The sequence below is a fragment of the Centropristis striata genome, chromosome 20 (genome assembly GCF_030273125.1).
Source record: "Centropristis striata isolate RG_2023a ecotype Rhode Island chromosome 20, C.striata_1.0, whole genome shotgun sequence".
Lineage (NCBI taxonomy): Eukaryota > Metazoa > Chordata > Actinopteri > Perciformes > Serranidae > Centropristis > Centropristis striata.
The window spans coordinates 1271226-1291570 of record NC_081536.1 but is presented as its reverse complement, the minus strand read 5'-3'; the positions used below and the strand labels follow the sequence as shown (position 1 = coordinate 1291570).

The window sequence follows — 20345 nt, the reverse complement described above, 5'->3', positions numbered from 1 at the left end:
TAATTACTTTTTTTATTGGTTATTTTGTGTCTTTTTAAAATAATTTTGTGACTTTTTAAAATAAGTATGTCTTTTTTGGTAATTCTGTGTTTTTTTTTTGGTAATTTTTGTGTCTTTTTTTTAATTTTTTTTTTTTACTAATTTTGTGTCTTTTCTTTTTTACTAATTTTGTGTCTTTTTTAAATAATTTTGTGACTTTTTAAAATAATTTTGTGTCTTTATAAAAATAATTGTGTCTTTTTTGGTAATTCTGTGTCTTTTTTGGTAATTTTGTGTCTTTTTCTTTTTTTTTTTTTTTTTTTTACTAATTTTGTGTCTTTTTTGGTCATTTTGTGTCTTTTAAGGTCATTTTGTGTCTTTTTTAGTAATTCTGTGTCTTTTTTTGGTCATTTTGATTCTGCCTCCAGCGGCCCCCAGGTAATTTGAGTTTGAGACCCCTGGTCTAAGAGGACTGATTGGTCTGTAGGGGTCACTTTAGTATTCGTTGATCTCTGATCTCTAACAAAAGCTGTTCCAGAGCAGGTTAGCTGGGCCATGAGGATAGTAAACTACCATCAAAGGACAGAATACTTAATACCTAACCCTTGAACCATGGAAAGATTATTGAATTTTATTGTCTAGCGGGCAGGTAAAGGTGTCCAGAGAGCTCCTTTGGCCTTCACCTACAACATGTCAGGAACACAACACAAAATGACACAAAAAGGCGACAACAAGAGCAAAACAACTACAATAGCTACAAAGACACATAAGGAGACCACAAGAAGGCGATGTGAAGGAGCAAAATAAGAGACAAATATTAGAGATGGACCGATATATCGGCCAGCCGATATATATATATCGGCCGATATTTGCGTTTTTTACTTGTATCGGCATCGGCCGATTCGTGCGTGTGTTCACCGACCAATTATCCCATTTCACTGAGCCAACAGCAGGCAAGGCTCAGTGCAACATCTCCATTCTCTGGTGAGCTGCTGCTGATACAGGAAAAAAGAAAAACACATCAGATATGTGGATCATCTGAGGGCCACCACCTCCAGGCCTAGAACTACACACACATTGTTTGTATCCAACTGTTAATATTTTTTGTTTGTTTTTACTGATGTCAAAATAATCGGCATCGGCATCGGCATCGGCATTAAAAAACCCGTATCGGTCGACCACTATCAAATATACTACAAAAGAGACAAAAAAACACTAAAAACGGTGCAAAACAACCATAGACTAAATACTAAAAGACAAAAATAACTATAAAGAGGCACAAAACAACAAGTTTGTGTGTCTTGCTCCTATGCAGGAGAACTGCTGGGGCCTCATGCAGGCCTGTTCTCAGGGGCCCCTTGTCTTATAATCATCCAATGAATGTAGGTCATTGTATTGTATTAATTAATTGATTAATTAATTAATTATTGGTGACATGTACAAGGGTTTAGAAAATTAGTATTTGTATGCTCAATTATGTCTGATTAAGTTGTTGCAGCAGTTTTTGGGTTGTTTATATATATATGTATGAGAATTTACGAAAATGGCCAAAAAATCTCAGATTAAGACACCATTGAAAAACCCATGTGATTTGGATTTGGTATTAAAACCTTTTGCAATTTTTGAGATTTCTGCAAGAATTGTATTGAAAGCTTTTTGGTTCGTTAAACTGCTGAGAAACCCCCTTTTTAGTGAACCAGTATGCCTCTGAATGCCCGATAGGTCTACAAGTTTGTGGTTGTAAAGTTTCATGAGGCTACAATCAAATAGCTACTAACATCATTAAACATGGACACAGTCACTGACAGTTACAAGCTGACAAACAAGCAAATAAAAGATGCTAACTACACTAAACATTCTTTTTCTCAATATGTGTGTAAGAGTATATGTGCATCAAGCCCCCCTTTTTCACTTTTTACTTTTTATGTTGGAAAACCATGTTAAACTAAATATTAATCACAGTATTTTTTCATAGCTACTTTAAATCATGTCTGGAGGGGGACATTAAATATTTAAAAACTAAAATACTACTCTATAAAGTGAGAACTGAGAGGTCCTAATTCATGCCGCCTGGAAACAAACTCTTGACATTTTTTTTTGGAGGAAATTGGTATTACCACCTTTTGGTTTAATTATTTTCATGCCTATTACTAAATGAAGATGAAATGTGGAATTGCTTTTCATTTAAATGTCTTGGAACAAGACTGGACAGGACAGTTTATGGACACTTAACTCTATGGAGTCTTATAGGGCTATTTTGTCAATTTTTGAATCCTTTTCATGTCTTTTCGTGTCTTTGTAAGTCATTTTGTGTCTTTTTTGGTCATTTTCAGTTTTTTTGGGTAATTTTGTGTCTTTTTTTAGTCATTTTGTGTCTTTTTTAGTCATCTTGTGTCTTTTTTGGTCATTTTATCTTCTCATTTTGTGTCTTTTTTGTTCATTTTCTGTCTTTTTTTTGGGTAATTTTGTCTTTTTTTTGGTAATTTTGTCTTTTTTTAGTCATTTTCTGTCTTTTTTAGTCATCTTGTGTCATTTTTGGTCATTTTATCTTCTAATTTTGTCTTTTTTGTTCATTTTCAATTTTTTTTTATTCATTTTGTGTCTTTTTTAGTCCTTTAGTCCAACATAAAATGTGATTTTGAATCTATTTTTTACTTTCAAAACACTATCATGCTCAATAAAGAATTGTAAATGTTGCAAATGTGACCAAAGGTGTCAAATCTACCATATAAGAGGGTTCCATCCAGTTCTATCATTTGATACTAAATCTATTTGAGCTTGTCTCCAGTTTTACTTGGTATATCATCATCAAACTGAAACTGGAGGTGATGAAGAAGTGATTCAGAGGGTTAAAAAGAGTTCAGTCAGGTTTAGTCTGGTGAGCTTCATAATAACATGTGTCTGTAATGTGCCGTCCTCTTTTAAAGGATACCTTAGCTCTTCAACCGTTTCTTTTAAGGTGGGGCTGTTTAGGAGATGTGGTTTTCCAAAAATACTTTACCAGCCACACTCTGTTGGGTCGGTAAATATCTGCATGGCAACCAGCAGGTGTCATGATGGCAGCCTGGTTATTAATTTTCTGTCAGCTACTAACATTTCTGCCATGGGGTGTTTTTCCTCTTGTCATGGCAGGAGCAGCACAGGTGTGCAATTAATAACTAGAAAATTTCCTCTGGGGAAATTCTGAAAGGGCCACGGGGGCTACTGCCGGTGTGTGTACACTATGATGAGATTCTTCAGAGATTTCAAACAATTAATACTAGTAATGTTATGATGCTATATAATATACAAGGAGCACACCTACAACAAGCATTCCTCTTCAAGTATTTATTTATACAGCAACCTTTGACCTTTAACCTCAAAATGTGTGTGTGTGTGAAACATTCGCTTACGCGCGCATATGTGTGTGTGTGTGTGTGTGTGCGTGCGTGTATCTGTAACTGTAATCACATCAAAGCATCAAAGCGTTGGGGTCGACCAATCAGAGCAGAGCAATCAACAGAATTAACAGCTGTGGAATCTTCTGGCACAGTGACAGCAGCCAGAGGTGGGCAGAGTGAAATTTCTGGCCTCGAACAGAAAGCATTTTTGGCAAAACCATAATACCTATCATTGATCCGACTTCACTTTGAGCGTCCTGAGTTCTTCCTGAACCTCTACATATGTTTTTTTTTAAGAAAAATGAAAAAAAAATAGCTTTGTTAGAGCGATCTAAAAAAACTGTTAAATGTCAGACAGCTCAGAAATCTTCCTGTGTTTTTAATATGGGAGCCAATGAGGCTGTTGGTGGTGTTGGTGGATCATCTGTGCGTCCTACGCCCAAACTATAACTCTGACAGCTTTACCAGAGGATTGTGAGTGAGAAGACTAATTTTCCTACGTTTCTATGCATAAATTATTTCTGTAGAGTGGAATTTGCGGCCTGGAGCGCAGTTTTCAAATTTATTTTTTGACAGTTTTTTCTCTCCCTCTACACTCTGGCGATGATGTCACACACTGTGACACGAACATTCCGTGCAATACACACCCATTATAATCTCAGAATTTCTCCAAAAATGATCATGGTCATTGAACAGGGATTGATAAAAAACTATATGACCTATCGAAACGTGGATTAACACACCGATACACAAGACTTGTGTCTACTGTTTAAAGTTTAAATGGAGTCTCTAGGTGAAATTATGCCGGAGAAGTAGACGTTTAAAAATCTCCAATTTTTGTTCTTTTTCGCTCATTTTTTTGTCGGCCGTCCCATTCACTTCAATGCAAAATTTTGGGCAGTTTTTCACAACTTACGCCGCGAAAAATTCGTATTCTGTAGAGAAAAGTAATAGCACACCGATCCCGATCAAACCGCATGTTTTGATATATAATTTGTCCTGCAACTCTTCAAGGGCTTCGCCTGGATTCTATGTAGTTGTTTATGTCATGTTCATGTCATACCGGAGCTACACAGCTAAATCTGGAGTGTTAATTCAACTCACAGAGTGTTAAATTTAACACTTTTTTTGAGTGTAGGTTTTCAGTGTAGGTTCATGTTGGTTGAAAAGAGATATGGTAAATGGGGTGCACTTTTATCCAAAGCGCTTTACACTGCGCTCATTCGCCCGTTCACACACACATTCATACTGGTGTCCGAGGCTACCAGGGCACACTGGTGCCACCTGCCACCATTGGGAATTCATTCATACACCGTTGAACGCAGCATCGGGTTCAGTATCTTGCTCAAGGATACTTCGACATGTAGACTGCCATGGTCGGGGATCGAACCACCAACCTTCCGATCAGAAGATGACCTCTCTACCAACTGAGCCCTATATGTGAGAAAAAGTCTTTCAGGGCCCAGTTGTAATTCCAACGTTTTGCCACTATGTCTATAGTGTCCCGATGCTGTGTTCATTGGTGTGTGAATGAATTCCCAATGGTGGCAGGTGGCACCAGTGTGCCCTGGTAGCCTCGGATAGCTGTTCTCAACCTTGGGGTCGCGAGATGATTTCTGGGAGTCGCCAAATAATTTTGGAAGTCAGCTCTGTCTCCACTGTGTTAAAGTGTTCATGTGTTAATGTGTTTTAGTCTTTTTAGTCATTTAATGTCTTTTTTTTGTCATTTTGTGTCTTTTCTTTGTCATTTTTTGGGTGTTTTTAGTCATTTTGTGTCTTTTTTTGGCAATTTCGGGTCTTTCTTTGGTAATTTTGTGTCTTTTTTTGGTCATTTTGTGTCTTTTTTGGGCCATTTTGTGTCTTTTTGGTAATTATGTGTCTTTTCTTTGTCATTTTGTGGGGGTTTTTAGTCATTTTGTGTCTTTTTTTTTTGGCAATTTCGGGTCTTTCTTTGGTAATTTTGTGTCTTTTTTTGGGCCATTTTGTATCTTTTTGGTAATTTTGTGTCTTTTTTTTGGTAATTTTGTGTCTTTTTTGGTCAATTTGTGTCTTTTTGATTATTTTGTGTCATTTTTTGGTCAATTTGATTATTTTTTGGGTACTTTTATGTCTTTTCTGACAAATGCCAAAGTAGCACCTTATTACTTTACAAGGAGTCTCTGGCTTGAAGCTGCTTTTTAGTTGTTGTCAGCTTCATTATTTGTCCAAAATACGTCGTATCAACTGAGTTTGTATGATCGGAACTGTGCGCGGAGATAACATGCATGTTAAATTGGGGGTCACGATTTAAAAAGGTTGAGAACTACTGGCCTCTAACACCAGTATGAATGTGTGTGTGAATGGGTGAATGAGCACAGTGTAAAGCCCTTTGGATAAAAGCGCTATATAAGTGCACCCCATTTACCATTTATGTCAAAATGGCATCAAATTCCTGGGGGCTGGGTCCACCCCAGGTCTGCAGAAACCAACAGGTCCATGAGTTAAATTACAATTTTAAACACAGACTTGAGAGGTATATCATTGTTGTACAAAAATAACTGTTCTTGTTGGTAAGTCTCGTTGTTTCAATCAATGTATTTGTATCTTCCAAATATACTTAAATTAGGTAAAATAAAGGTTTTGAATGCTTAAATATCATCTTTGCAGTTTTTAAATATGCCCCTCTGATTAAACCCTGGCCCCCACAGTAAAACTGGTCTAGAACCGCCACTGCATAATAGTGGAATAATAAAACTGACCGCACATGTATACTGGTAATAAGAGCCACTCTGAGGCGGATCAGAGCCAGGAGGACAGATAATCAGCACCGAGTGTTGAACATGAGTCACTCAGACGCGCTGAGAGCGGAGGCGGTGATCCAACTGTAGCTCCTGCTCCTCCACTGGGAGGAGGAGGATCTGTAGCCCCGGCTCCTCCACTGGGAGGAGGAGGATCTGTAGCTCCTCCACTGGGAGGAGGAGGATCTGTAGCTCCTCCACTGGGAGGAGGAGGATCCACTAAGCTGCAGCTCATGATCGCCTTCAGTGTGTCGCCTGTTTCTGTGGAGGAGTAGTAGTGATGACAGCCTCCACCAGCGGCCAGCAGCCTCCACCTCCTCCTCCTCCTCCTCTCTGTGCACGCTAGATGCAGCGCATTGCTCCTGTTTTCTCCGTTAGTGTCCCGCAGTGACCATCGACTGACTGGCTGCCGGACTGCAGCAAGTAGTCGCCTCCCGTTTCTGTTTTCTGTTCCAGCATGCCTGGTGTCTGTGCTGCTGTCTGGGCCGAGAGTCGCTTCTCTACTTGAGGGAATCAAAGTTGCAGCAATGGAGACTAGTGAGAGTGATGCAGCGGTCACATACTTGGGGAAAGCTGAGGAGAGAGATTATTATGAGCTGGAGCATCTGCCTCCACTGCTGGAGGACGAGGTAAGGCTCGGGGTTTATATCGGCACATGGCTAAGGCATTTTTTGTCAAAATTGGTTTTTTTTTGCTTAAATCATCTCCTCATGATGGTAAAATCTCCATCAGTTGATCAGATCTGATTTTACCTCTTTAACATCATCACTTCTTTGACAGTTTGCCACATTCATAGTCATCAGACACACAAGACACAAAATTACTAAAAAAAAAAGAACCAAAATGACAGAAAAAACCCTAAATTACTCAAAAAAGATACAGAATTACTAAAAAAGACACACAATTACTAAAAAAAGACAAAATTATTTTTTAAAAAAAGGCACAAAATTACCAAAAAAGACACAAAATGACAGAAAAAAACGTAAATTACTAAAAAAAAGACACAAAATTATTTTTAAAAGATACAAAATTACCAAAAAAGACATAAAATGACAGAAAAAAACTAAATTCCTTTAAAAAGATACAAAATGATCAAAAAAGACACAAAATGAAAACATTGGGTGCCATTCATATAAAACTCACATTAAACTTTAATATCAAGGTGGGGGTTTTATATGAATGGAACTTTACTGTGTTGTGTGTGGAAGGTCCCTTTAATTACTGTTTTTTGGGTAATTTTGTGTCTTTTTAAAAAACTTTTGTGTCTTTTTTAGTAATTTTGTGTCTTTTTTGGGTCATTTTGAACATGCCTTTGTGACTTAAGCAAGATATGGTAACACTTTATTTTGAAGGTGTCTACATAAGAGTGACATGAGCGTGTCATAAACATGACATGGGATGTGTCATGAACATTAATGACACTTTGAAGTAACATTAATGCTCATGATACTTGTCATGTCATGTTTCTAACAGGCTTGTGTCACTCTTATGTAGACACCTTCAAAATAAAGTGTTACCATATCTTGCTACCATATCTTGAGACTATTTTAACAGGGTGACGATGTGAATGTCATAATGCATTTTCTGATTTGTTAAAAAGGGTAAACAGATTATAGATTGTCCCCTAGAGCTGTCATATTGATGAGATTACATTAATTAGCTGTATAAATAACACACTGAGATTCAGAAACTTATTTAAACTGCTTGACTAGTTGCAGGCTTCGGATGATTATCACATATATATTTATATATATCTATTTGTTGCTCATAGACTGTGACTCTCACTGTTAATTCTTATTACTAGTTGAAGAATAAGTATTCTGAGAATTTATTTAATTTAAGTAAAAGTATCAATACTTCAACATAAGACCTGTATTTAATATTGTTCTTGAGTAAAAGTATGAATCTAGAGTATCAAAAATAAAAAAACATTCATAACTATTTTAAATAGGCTATGGTTACCCCCCTTCAAAGGGTCCCATAAGATGGCAATTGTAGTAAATTATAAATGTTATTAAAACTAAAAATGAGCTACAGTTTACAAACTGGAAGTTGCAATAACAATTATAAAACACGCAAAAATACAAGAGGATTAATTTGAGGAAAACTAGCTCAAACCTTGCTAGCGTGAATTACTAGGTTTAGTAACACAAAACACATTTAAATTTGCAAGATTACTATGAAAACTAACTTCATGCCTCTTCGGGGGCTAAAACATAAAATATCTTTACAGGTGATTTAGTTTTTCAATCGAAAGGATCAAGTCTCTTTTCGTCCTTTCAAAATAAAAGCGTCCATTATAAAAACAGGCTTTTGCATATACACTACTGGTCAAAAGTTTTAGAACACACCAACTTTTCCAGAATTGAATTGAAAATGATGCAGTTTAATGTCTCAGTGTACTCTGAAATTAATGCACATTTGCAGCATTTAAAATTCTTTATTGAGCATGATAGTGTTTTGAAAATAAAAAAAAGATTCAAAATCACATTTTATGTTGGACTAAAGGACTAAAAAAAGACACACAATGACAAAAAAAACACACAAAATGACAAAAAAAGACACCAAAAGACACAAAATGACTAAAAAAAGAAACAAAATGACCAAAAAAAGACACAAAATGACTTACAAAGACATGAAAAGAATTCAAAAATGGACAAAATAGCCCAAGACTCCATAGAGTTAAGTTGTTAACCCATTTCTTGTTCCCTGAAAAAGGCCTACTTGTATAATTCTGAAATGTACATTATTTTTTAGTTTTGGTTAAGCTTACCTTTTTTTATTTACCTCTGGCAGTTCACCACTTACCTTTGGACCCTTTCAAGCTGTTCATTTGACTTGAACTGCTTGAATTTCAATAAAAAAACTGGAAAAATTGGGCTGTTCTAAAACTTTTGACCAGTAGTGTATATCTTTTTTTTTGCAGATGTATGCATGCATCGATTAATCGTTTAATTGATCGTTAACGTAATAGATGATCGAGTTGGCAGGTTTAATTTAAAATGCCCATTCCTACTTGCAACCTCTTCTAAAAGTTAATGTTGAGTTCTTCTAAACCACCCAGGTGAAGTTACAAATCCGTCCCAGTTGTTCTTGAGTAAATGTTCCCTCTGAAAGTGTAAAGAACTTCACAAGCACATTGAATCCTGGCACTTTTCCTCACAGTGTGCACAGCGCCAGTCTTATCAGGAGCTCGGAGCTCCGAGGCAAACTTATGTAGGACAGCATCTTTAACTTGAGGGGGGAGAGACTTGCAGCTTCCCTCTGCACTGTTCTCAGGGGAAACTGGCTATTTATGGGGCTGCTGCTGCTGCTGCTGCTGCTTGAAGTGGCACTTTTCTGCCCTGTAATTGTGCTCTACCCCACTATGTTGCATTGATATGCTTTGTTCACAATCTGCTGCAACTCTCCTGCACCTTATAGGAAAGTCCTGGAGCAAAATGCATATATACTTTTGATTTGATTTGATTTGATTCAACTTTATTGTCATTGCACATGTCACAAGTACAAATAGCAGATAGCATCTAACCAGAAGTGCATTAAGCAGTAATTGTGAAACATATTGCAATGCATCCATCCATCCATCCATTCTCGTCCGCTTATCCGGGGCCGGGTCGCGGGGGCAGCAGGCTAAGCAGGGCATTCCAGACGTCCCTCTCCCCAGCCACAACGTCCAGCTCCTCCTGGGGGACCCCGAGGCGTTCCCAGGCCAGGCGAGAGATATAATCCCTCCACCGTGTTCTGGGTCTTCCCCGGGGCCTCCTACCAGTTGGACCTGGAACTCCTCTAACGGGAGGCGCCCGGGAGGCATCCTTACCAGATGCCCAAACCACCTCAACTGGCTCCTTTCGACGCGAAGGAGCAGCGTCTCTACTCCGAGCTCCCTCCGGATGTCTGAGCTCCTCACCCTATCTCTAAGGCTGAGCCCAGCCACCCTACGGAGGAAGCTCATTTCGGCCGCTTGTATCCGCAATCTCGTTCTTTCGGTCACTACCCAAAGTTCATGACCATAGGTGAGGGTTGGAACGTAGATGGACCGGTAAATCGAGAGCTTTGCCTTCCGGCTCAGCTCCTTCTTCACCACAACGGTCCGGTACAACGCCCGCATCACTGCTGACGCCGCACCAAACCGCCTGTCCATCTCACGTTCCATTCTACCCTCACTCGTGAACAAGACCGCGAGATACTTGAACTCCTTCGCTTGAGGCAGTACCTCTCTCCCCACCCAGAGGGGGCAGTCCACCGTTTTCCGGCAGAGAACCATGGCCTCAGACTTGGAGGTGCTGACTCTCATCCCAACCGCTTCACACTCGGCTGCAAACCGCCCCAGTGAGTGCTGGAGGTCTCGGCCTGATGAAGCCAAAAGAACCACATCATCTGCAAAAAGCAGAGATGCAATTCTGAGGTCACCAAACCGGATCCCTTCCTCCCCCCGGCTGCGCCTTGAGATCCTGTCCATGAAAACCACGAACAGAATCGGAGACAAGGGGCAACCCTGGCGGAGGCCAACACCCACCGGGAACGTGTTTGACGTTGTGCCGAGTATGCGGACACAGCTCTCACTTTGGTTATATAGGGACCGGATAGCTCGTAGCAACGAGCCCGGTACCCCATACTCCCGCAGTACCCCCCACAAAACTCCCCGAGGGACACGGTCATAAGCCTTCTCCAAATCCACAAAACACATGTAGACTGGATGGGCAAACTCCCATGCCCCCTCCAGAAGTCTCGCAAGGGTAAAGAGCTGGTCCGTTGTTCCACGGCCAGGACGACAGCCGCATTGTTCCTCCTGAATCTGCGGTTCGACAATCGGCCGGAGCCTCCTTTCCAGCACCCTGGAGTAGACTTTCCCGGGGAGGCTGAGAAGTGTAATTCCACGGTACAGGCACAGGCACTGTCCCAGACCTCCACGCGACACTGAAGAGGCGTGTCAACCATGACAACCCAACAGTGTCCAGAGCCTTCAGCATCTCAGGGAGAATCTCATCCAACCCTGGCGCCTTGCCGCCGGGCAGCTTTTTAACTACCTCGGCGACCTCCGCCAGGGATATTGATGAGTCTTCCCCTGAGTCTTCAGACTCTGCCTCCTCTACGGAGGACGTTTTGGCTGGATTAAGGAGTTCCTCAAAGTGTTCTTTCCACCGTCTAAGGACATCCCCAGGTCGGGTCAGCAGGTCTCCTCCCCTGCTGAACACAGCTTGGGCCAAGCCCTGCTTTCCCTTCCTGAGACGCCCGACGGTTTTCCAGAACCTCTTTGAGGCCGACCGGAAGTCCTCCTCCATGGCCTCCCCGAATTCCTCCCATACCCGAGTTTTTGCTTCAGCGACTGCCGCAGCTGCAACCCTTCTGGCCGAACGGTACCTGTCCGCTGCTTCCAGAGACCCCTCGGCCAGCCAAGACCGAAAGGCCTCCTTCTTCAGCTTGACGGCCTCCCTCACCGCTGGTGTCCACCAGCGGGTTCTTGGGTTGCCGCCACGACAGGCACCGACGGCCTTCAGGCCACAGCTCCTACCAGCCGCGTCAACAATTGAGGCTTTGAACATGGCCCATTCGGACTCCATGTTCCCAGCCTCACCCGGGATGTTGGAGAAATTCTTCCGGAGGCGTGAGTTGAAGACCCTGCAGACCGGGGCCTCCGCTGGACGTTCCCAGTCCACCCTCACTACGCGTTTGGGTTTGCCAGGTCTGTCTAGCATCCTCCCCCGCCACCTGATCCAACTCACCACCAGGTGGTGATCAGTTGACAGCTCTGCTCCTCTCTTCACCCGAGTGTCCAAAACATGCGGCCGCAGATCAGACGCTACGATAATAAAATCGATCATCGATCTTTGGCCTAGAGTGCTCTGGTACCAGGTACACTTATGAACAACTCTATGTTCGAACATGGTGTTCGTTATGGACAATCACCCCCCTTCAGGTACCATCATCGTTACCCACGTGAGCGTTGAAGTCTCCCAGAAGAACAATAGAGTCCCCAGATGGTACCCCTTCCAGGACACCACCCAGAGACTCCAAGAAGGCCGGGTACTCCGAACTGCTATTCGGTGCATAGGCACAAACAACAGTCAGAGACCTTCTCCCTGCGACTTGCAGCCGCAAGGAGGCGACCCTCTCGTTCCTCGGGGAGAACTCCAACGCAGCGGCGCTCAGCCGGGGGCTTGTGAGTATCCCCACACCCGCCCGGCGCCTCTCACCCTGGGCAACTCCGGACAAGGAGAGAGTCCAGCCTCTCTCCAGGAGTTTGGTTCCAGAGCCCACGCTATGCGTGGAGGTGAGCCCAACTATTTCTAGTTGGTAACGCTCCACCTCCCGCACAAGCTCGGGCTCCTTCCCCGCCAGCAAGGTGACGTACCACGTCCCCAGAGCTAGCCGCTGGAGCCGGGGGTCAGCACGCCCAGGTCCCCGCCTTTGCCTGCCGCCCGACTCTCTGTGCACCCGACCCTTATGCCTGAGTCTGCGGGTGGTGGGCCCACAGGTCTATTGCAATATATACAGGAATGAATTATATAAAAATGCAGTATAAATATAGGTATAGATTATATAATAAATAAGGTAAATAAATGCAGATTTAACTGTACATTAGTGCAAGTAGATATATATATATATACACTACTAGTCAAAAGTTTTAGAACACACCAACTTTCCCAGAGTTTAATTGAAATTTATGCAGTTTAATGTCTCAGTGTACTCTGAAATTAATGCACATTTGCAACATTTAAAATTCTTTATTGAGCATGATAGTGTTTTGAAAGTATGTTATGTTGGACTAAAGGACTAAAAAAAAGACACAAAATGACCAAAAAAAGACACAAAATGACCAAAAAAAGACACCAAAAGACACAAAATGACTAAAAAAAGAAACAAAATGACCAAAAAAAGACACAAAATGACTTACAAAGACATGAAAAGAATTCAAAAATGGACAAAATAGCCCAAGACTCCATAGAGTTAAGTTGTTAACCCACTTCTTGTTCCCTGAAAAAGGCCTACTTGTATAATTCTGAAATGTACATTATTTTTCAGTTTTGGTTAAGCTTACCTTTTTTTATTTACCTCTGGCAGTTCACCACTTACCTTTGTACCCTTTCAAGCTGTTCATTTGACTTGAACTGCTTGAATTTCAATAAAAAACTGGAAAAATTGGGGTGTTCTAAAATAAGTTCCCATGGAGAGATACTGAGTGGTATAAATAACGTCATGGAGACATTTAAATGGTAATGGAAGTCCTGATATAGTGTTTGACAGTTGGCTCTTTGTGATGCCCCACACTGCTCTCTGTCTCAGTCAACACCAGCTTCTGTCTTCACATGCAAAGTGAACAGAAGACCCTGTAATGATCAGATTTATGATCCGCACCGCATGGAACCTCTGAGATCACTGTCTGCCAGGATAAATGGGCCATTTGGTTCTAGTAGATCACAGATGATGTAGTGTGTTCATGTGGGTGTGTAGAGTCACTGCATGGCAGAAAAAGGGCATGTGTGTGTGTGTGTGCAGGATGGCATGTACTTTGTGTACCAAACACCCTTTTTCTACTGTAGAAGATTTAGGAGTTTCTGCTGCAAAAGGTCAGAATTAGGCTAACAGGCTAACAGTTAGCTCTGTGGCAGTACAGTGTGTATGTGCTAACAGGCTAACAGTTAGCTCTGTAGCAGTACAGTGTGTATGTGCTAACAGGCTAACAGTTAGCTCTGTAGCAGTACAGTGAGTATGTGCTAACAGGCTAACAGTTATCTCTGTAGCAGTATAGTGTGTATGTGCTAACAGGCTAACAGTTAGCTCTGTAGCAGTACAGTGTGTATGTGCTAACAGGCTAACAGTTAGCTCTGTAGCAGTACAGTGAGTATGTGCTAACAGGCTAACAGTTATCTCTGTAGCAGTATAGTGTGTATGTGCTAACAGGCTAACAGTTAGCTCTGTAGCAGAACAGTGTGTATGTGCTAACAGGCTAACAGTTAGCTCTGAAGCAGTACAGTGTGTATGTGCTAACAGGCTAACAGTTAGCTCTGTAGCAGTACAGTGTGTATGTGCTAACAGGCTAACAGTTAGCTCTGTAGCAGTACAGTGAGTATGTGCTAACAGGCTAACAGTTAGCTCTGTAGCAGTACAGTGTGTATGTGCTAACAGGCTAACAGTTAGCTCTGTAGCAGTACAGTGTGTATGTGCTAACAGGCTAACAGTTAGCTCTGTAGCAGTACAGTGTGTATGTGCTAACAGGCACAGGATCTCTGTTTGTTTACAACAAGCACCAGACACTCTGTGCACAGTTAGCAATGCCGTTAATTCACCATCACTATGTTCATGATCAGTGGAGAAGCTGTGCATAATTACCCATGCTGCTTTGTTTATGATCAGCTGCTGACTTTGTGCACAGTTAGCGACAGCGGCCACAGTTGAGTCTCCTGTGTTTAATCCATTTAAGCCGGAAAGCATTACCGCATTTCTACCATTAACACCGGGGGCGCTGTTGTGTTATTCTACCATTAAAGCTGGGAAAGAGGATACGTCATTTTGTAGTATTTGTAGTTTTTTCCACCTATTTTGGGTCTCTTGGCCAATGAAATGCATCAGAATACATGTGGGAGTGTGGGACTATAGCGGAGGGAGCTCAGATATAACAGCTATAAGCTCTCAAATACTTTTTGAATTTCATTTCTATCTGTTACAGAGGCTGAAAAATCTATTGTTTAGTAGGTGTTGATACTTCTGTTGAATTTCCAGAAAAACTTCAGGTTTTTAGGGGGTTATTTTAAAATCGCCCAGAGGTTTTCCAGGCGTTTTAGGCCTAAACGGGTTAATCTCTGTGGGCCTTTTTGTGGAGACACGCAGAGTGAACGGACTTTAGAGAGGCGTGGCCTGAGACTTTCCCCTGAAGGAAACGCGGCTCATGTCTAAGTTTTAGCCTGTAAGTGCTGTCTTCTGGATTCAGTGTGATTCAGTGGTGAATTTGCAACATTCTTGCATTTTTCATTGGGTTTGTCCTTTATCAGGCGCACCAAGCGTTGCAGACAGATGTCCTTGGTCTGTTGGAGAGAATATGTGAGGGAAAGAGCTGCTGACACTTTTTCTTTTTTGTTTGTTGCTTTTCTCAACAAAAAGGGACACAACACATAAAACCATACAGATAACAAAACTGAAAACACTTGACATAGTGAAACTATTTTGCAAGACAATTTTTGCACACATTGAAAGGTAATTTAGACCCCCATTTTTCGTTTGAGCGTTTCCACCAGCAAAAACCAAACAGACGATTTGACAAAACACACCAGAGTTTGTTTAAAGCGGAACATACAGCTCAGGTGGGAATGTCCCTTTAATTACAACACAGGCTGATTTTAACCCTTAATAGGACACTCATTGAAATACTTGCAAATTCCAAATTTCAACCCTAGAGAATATTGGAGGATATTACATACTGACAGAATGTGTAAAAAAAACAAACATATGGACATATGGTAAAATTTTGATAAAAAAGTTTACGAGGTTAAAGTAGCAAATCTACAAGAAAAAATGCGCAGATTTATGAGATTTAAAGTGGTGAATCTGGGAGAAAAAAAGTTGTTTTTTTCCCCTATTTTTTTCTCGTAAATCTGCGACTTTTTTTTGTAGATTTGCCACTTTAATCTAGTTAATTTGCATTTTTTTCTCGAAATATGACTATTATTTTTATTCATACTTGGCCCTAATACGCCTTCATAGTCAAGTTCTCCTGGTACAAGTCACTGAAGAATAACTCTGTTTGTACGACTGTTTCTTGCTGATTTTTTTTCTAAATTTTTCATTTTTACATTGGAGGTCAAAGTCAATAAAGTTAATATTATTATATTATTATCATACTAATTGGTCAGATGTCATGGTGATGATCTTTGCTGATTAGCTGGAATACATCCATGTGGTTCTACGAGCTCACAGAGAGACATGGGGACCCAGTTTTAATATCCACTGAAGTTACCAAATATAGTTCTTTGCCCAATAAAGGGTTAAAGCAGACCATATTTTTTCAAAACCTTTGTGAATGTTCTTCCTGGCTTTGTTACAGCCCTTTGTTTCCTTATGAAAATCAATCTGTAAATATTTAAACTAGCTTGAGAGACAGGTGGTTCATTCCAGAAACTCTCTGTAAGTAAGTTGAGGTAAACTACCTGGTTACTGTTGCAGTCATGTGACATAATGTGCATTCTGCAGTCTGACATACTGTTTATTAAAATCTCTCTCTGCTGAGGGATCTCACACTCCTGGCTCATGTTCAGTTCAGCCCACACTCTAACTTTTTATTTTCTTTCCAATGAAATGTTTTCCCACTCCTTCTTGTTAATGATTATTCTGGCAACGCTGCATAATCAGAGTGTAAAACAACTCTTTTATTCACATTAAGTCTCTAACCAACTGTGCATGAACTGCATCACTTGCAGCAAAACTGTTTACCGCAGTGCATCTGTCTCCTTCTACACCTGAACCAGAGGTTGACTCATAGAGGACAGGCAGCTTCAAGAGGTGAACTACAGATTTTTTTTTTCCAAAGTGCATCTTCTACCCTTTCATGAGAAAGATGCTGTTTTCTAGGAATCATTTACTGTTTAACTCAGTTCTTTTAGTACAACCAAGACATCTTTAGGTGACAAAATGTTCATTAACTTTCATTAAGAACACTGCAAAAAAAAAAAAAAGTAGGGTGAAGGCAGCTATAAGAGGAGCCAATTTCAAAAATATAATAGAAGGTGGGAAATGTAGAGAAGGGAGGAAAATCCTTCTGAGATTTCTTGCCACAACTGGACTAATTCAAAGAATATAACAGAAGGAAAGTATGAAAGAAGTTAAGTCCAGCAGATGGCGCTAAATGCAACGAAAAGGATGCCAACTGCCAATAAACACCAAAGAAGAAGAAGCAGCTAGTGTTTGCTAGTGAAAATGGAGCATTTAAAATACTTTGGCTTTGGAAATGATTCATGATGAAGGAAATTCTCTGAGTACAGATATTCAACTCTTTTTGGTAAGTTACACTGAATGCAAACAGTTAGCCGCTAGCATCAGTTAGCCGCTAGCATCAGTTAGCCGCTAGCATCAGTTAGCCGCTAGCTTTCGCTAATGCCCGAATTTCCCAACAAAGAAATAAGAGTTATCAGAACTATTGTCCCTTGTTGTGAACCCCAACTTAAAGATATAAGTAACAACAACTCACCAACTTGTTTTTGAGCAGACAACTGGCTTCCTTTGTTGTGCTAACTTACATTATTGCCCTAAATGTCAATAATTTATATTTCCAAGTTTTACCAACTTAAATCACTGTTTTAGGCCAAAAAATACAAGTTGGCTTTTTTGCAGTGTAGGATCTAGTTCCTCCAGACTTTAGGAGGAACTCTGTTATCTCTTCCCTCTGTGCTGCAGCGAGTGATGAGGTCACAGCCTTAACTCCAAACTTTCACTTTGCACACACTGTATTTACATTTTAATAAATGTGTTCCACTTGGCTGACTGAAGGAGAAGCAGCAGAGAGCAGGGACTGTTTTGAAAACTCTTGTTTGGTGGTGCGTTCAGGTGCTCATGGAGTGGAAGGAAATGTGAACGCTCTGTATTCCTCCTCTCCTCTACTGATGGACATTAAAATGCATGATATGCTCTGCAGTCAGTCCCCGCCACATTAAAAGCCCTTCCTAAAGTAGCTGAATCATTAAAGTGGCTTTTGACTTTGAAGTTTACAGTTTTAATGTCTACTGTATGTCAGGTAGAGCCATAATTATGTTGTTTTGTTCCTTTTTCTGTCCTCTCACTGGGTAAATAGCTACAAGCTATATATCTATAGCTATATATATATATAGCTAAATATCTAATTAACCCCTTTATCAATATATTTGGTAACTTCAGGTAATATTTCGAGAAAAAAGTTGCAAATTTACTAGATTAAAGTGGCAAATCTACAAGAAAAAAGTTGCAGATTTATGAGAAAAAAGTGGGAAAAAAGCAACTTTTTTCTCCCAGATTCACCACTTTAAATCTCATAAATCTGCACATTTATTTCTTGTAGATTTGCTGCTTTAATCTTGTAAACTTTTTTCTCAAAATATTATTTTTGTATGTTTTTTTTTACACATTCTGGCAGTATGTAATATCCTCCAATATTCTCGAGGGTTGAAATTTGGAATTTGCAAGTATTTCAATGAGTGTCCTATTAAGGGTTAAAGTGGTGAATCTGGGAGAAAAAAAATTGCTTTTTTTCCACTTTTTTCTCGTAAATCTGCGACTTTTTTCGTGCAGATTCGCCACTTTAAATCTGTTAAATCTGCGACTTTTTTTCTTGTAGATTTGCTACTTTAATCTAGTAAATTTGCAACTTTTTCCTCGAAATATTACCTGAAGTTACCAAATATAGTTCTTAGCCTGATAAAGGGTTAAAATGACTTAGTTAACCCATTTAAGCCGGGAAAGCGGATACGTCGTTTTGTAGTATTTGTAGTTTTTTCCACCAATTTTTGGTCTCTTGGCCAATGAAATGCATCAGAATACATGTGGGAGTGTCGCAATGCATCATGGGACTTTTCCAGAACTTTGAAATCATCACAAAAAAAGACACAAAATGACCAAAAAATACACAAAATGACCAAAAAAATACAGAAAATGACCTAAAAAAAGACAGAACATGACCAAAAAAATACACAACATGACTAAAAAAAGACACAAAATGACCTTAAAAAAAAGACACAAAATGGCTAAAAAAAGACACAAAATGACCAAAAGAATACACAAAATGACTAAAAAAGACAGAATTTACAAAAACGACACAAAATTATTAAAAAAGACACAAAATTACCAAAAAAAGACACAAAATGACCTAAAAAAAAGACACAAAATGACTAAAAAGACACAGAATTACCAAAAACGACACAAAATGACCAAAAAAGACACAAAATGAGAATACATGTGGGAGTGTCGCAATGCATCATGGGACTTTTCCAGAACTTTGAAATCATCACCAAAAAAAGACACAAAATTATTAAAAAAGACACAAAATGACCAAAAAAGACACAAAATGACCAAAAAAGACACAAAATTATCAAAAAAGACACAATTATCAAAAAAGACAAAATTGTTAAAAAAGACAAAATTATCAAAAAAGACACAAAATTATTAAAAAAGACACAAAATTATCAAAAAAGACACAAAATTACCAAAAACGACACAAAAAGACACAAAATGACAATACATGTGGGAGTGTCGCAATGCATCATGGGACTTTTCCAGAACTTTGAAGTCATCACCAAAAAAAGACACAAAATGACCAAAAAGGACACAGAATTAACCAAAAAAGACACAAAATTATTAAAAAAGACACAAAATGACCTAAAGAAGACACAAAATTACCAAAAAAGACACAGAATTACCAAAAAATAGATATAAAATTACTAAAAAATACTTCAGGTTTTAGGGGGTTATTTAATTATTTATTTATTTTGTGTGCTTGCTTGCAAAAGCACACTAACTACTATTCACCGTGTCTATTTTTATTATTTTGTGTGCTTGCTTGCAAAAGCACACTAACTACTCTTCACCGGGCTTATTTTGTGTGCTTTTCTTGCAAAAGCACACTAATTGTTATTCCTCGGGCTTATTTTGTGTGCTTGCTTGCAAAAGCACACTAACTACTATTCACCGGGCTTATTCTTATTCTTACGTTTCTTCCGTGTCATTTTTCGGTCGACTACTCCTCCCAGAGTTTTGGTCACACATACACAAAAAAGGTATCAAATCGACCGGCTCGCCCATGACAAGTGTGCTATGACTTTTATAAGGGTTCCGACAAACGGTTTTCAAATTATTGGGCAAAAACACGTCAAAAAATCCCCCCAATGTAACCCTATGGAGAGTCTAGAGTGGTGATGTAATCAAACAGAGTGTAGAGGGAGAGAAGGAATTGTCAAAAAATAAATTTGAAAACTGCGCTCCAGGCTGCAAATTTCACTCTACAGAAATAATTTATACATAGAAACGTAGGAAAATTTGTCCTCTCACTCACAATCCTCTGGTAAAGCTGTCAGAGTTATAGTTTTGGCGTGGGACCTCAGATGCACAAACAAAACGCACCAACTGCCTCATTGGCTCCAATATTAAAAACGAAGGAAGATTTCATAAAAAAGTAGATGTAAGTGTTTTTTTAAATCGCTCTAACAAAGCTATTTTTTCATTTTTCTTAAAAAAAAATATATGTAGACGTTGA

The 20345-nt window shown here is 39.8% G+C and overlaps 1 protein-coding gene across 1 annotated transcript in view; it reads left to right on the top strand.

Annotated features, from left to right (window-relative positions):
• Nucleotides 1-6516: 6516 nt before the first annotated feature.
• LOC131993241 (kinase non-catalytic C-lobe domain-containing protein 1) overlaps nucleotides 6517-20345 on the top strand; it is a 102572-nt gene continuing 88743 nt past the window's right edge. The window contains 1 exon segment of the mRNA XM_059359046.1: nucleotides 6517-6765. Coding sequence (XP_059215029.1) covers nucleotides 6664-6765 — 102 coding nt within the window. The 5' untranslated portion in view covers nucleotides 6517-6663.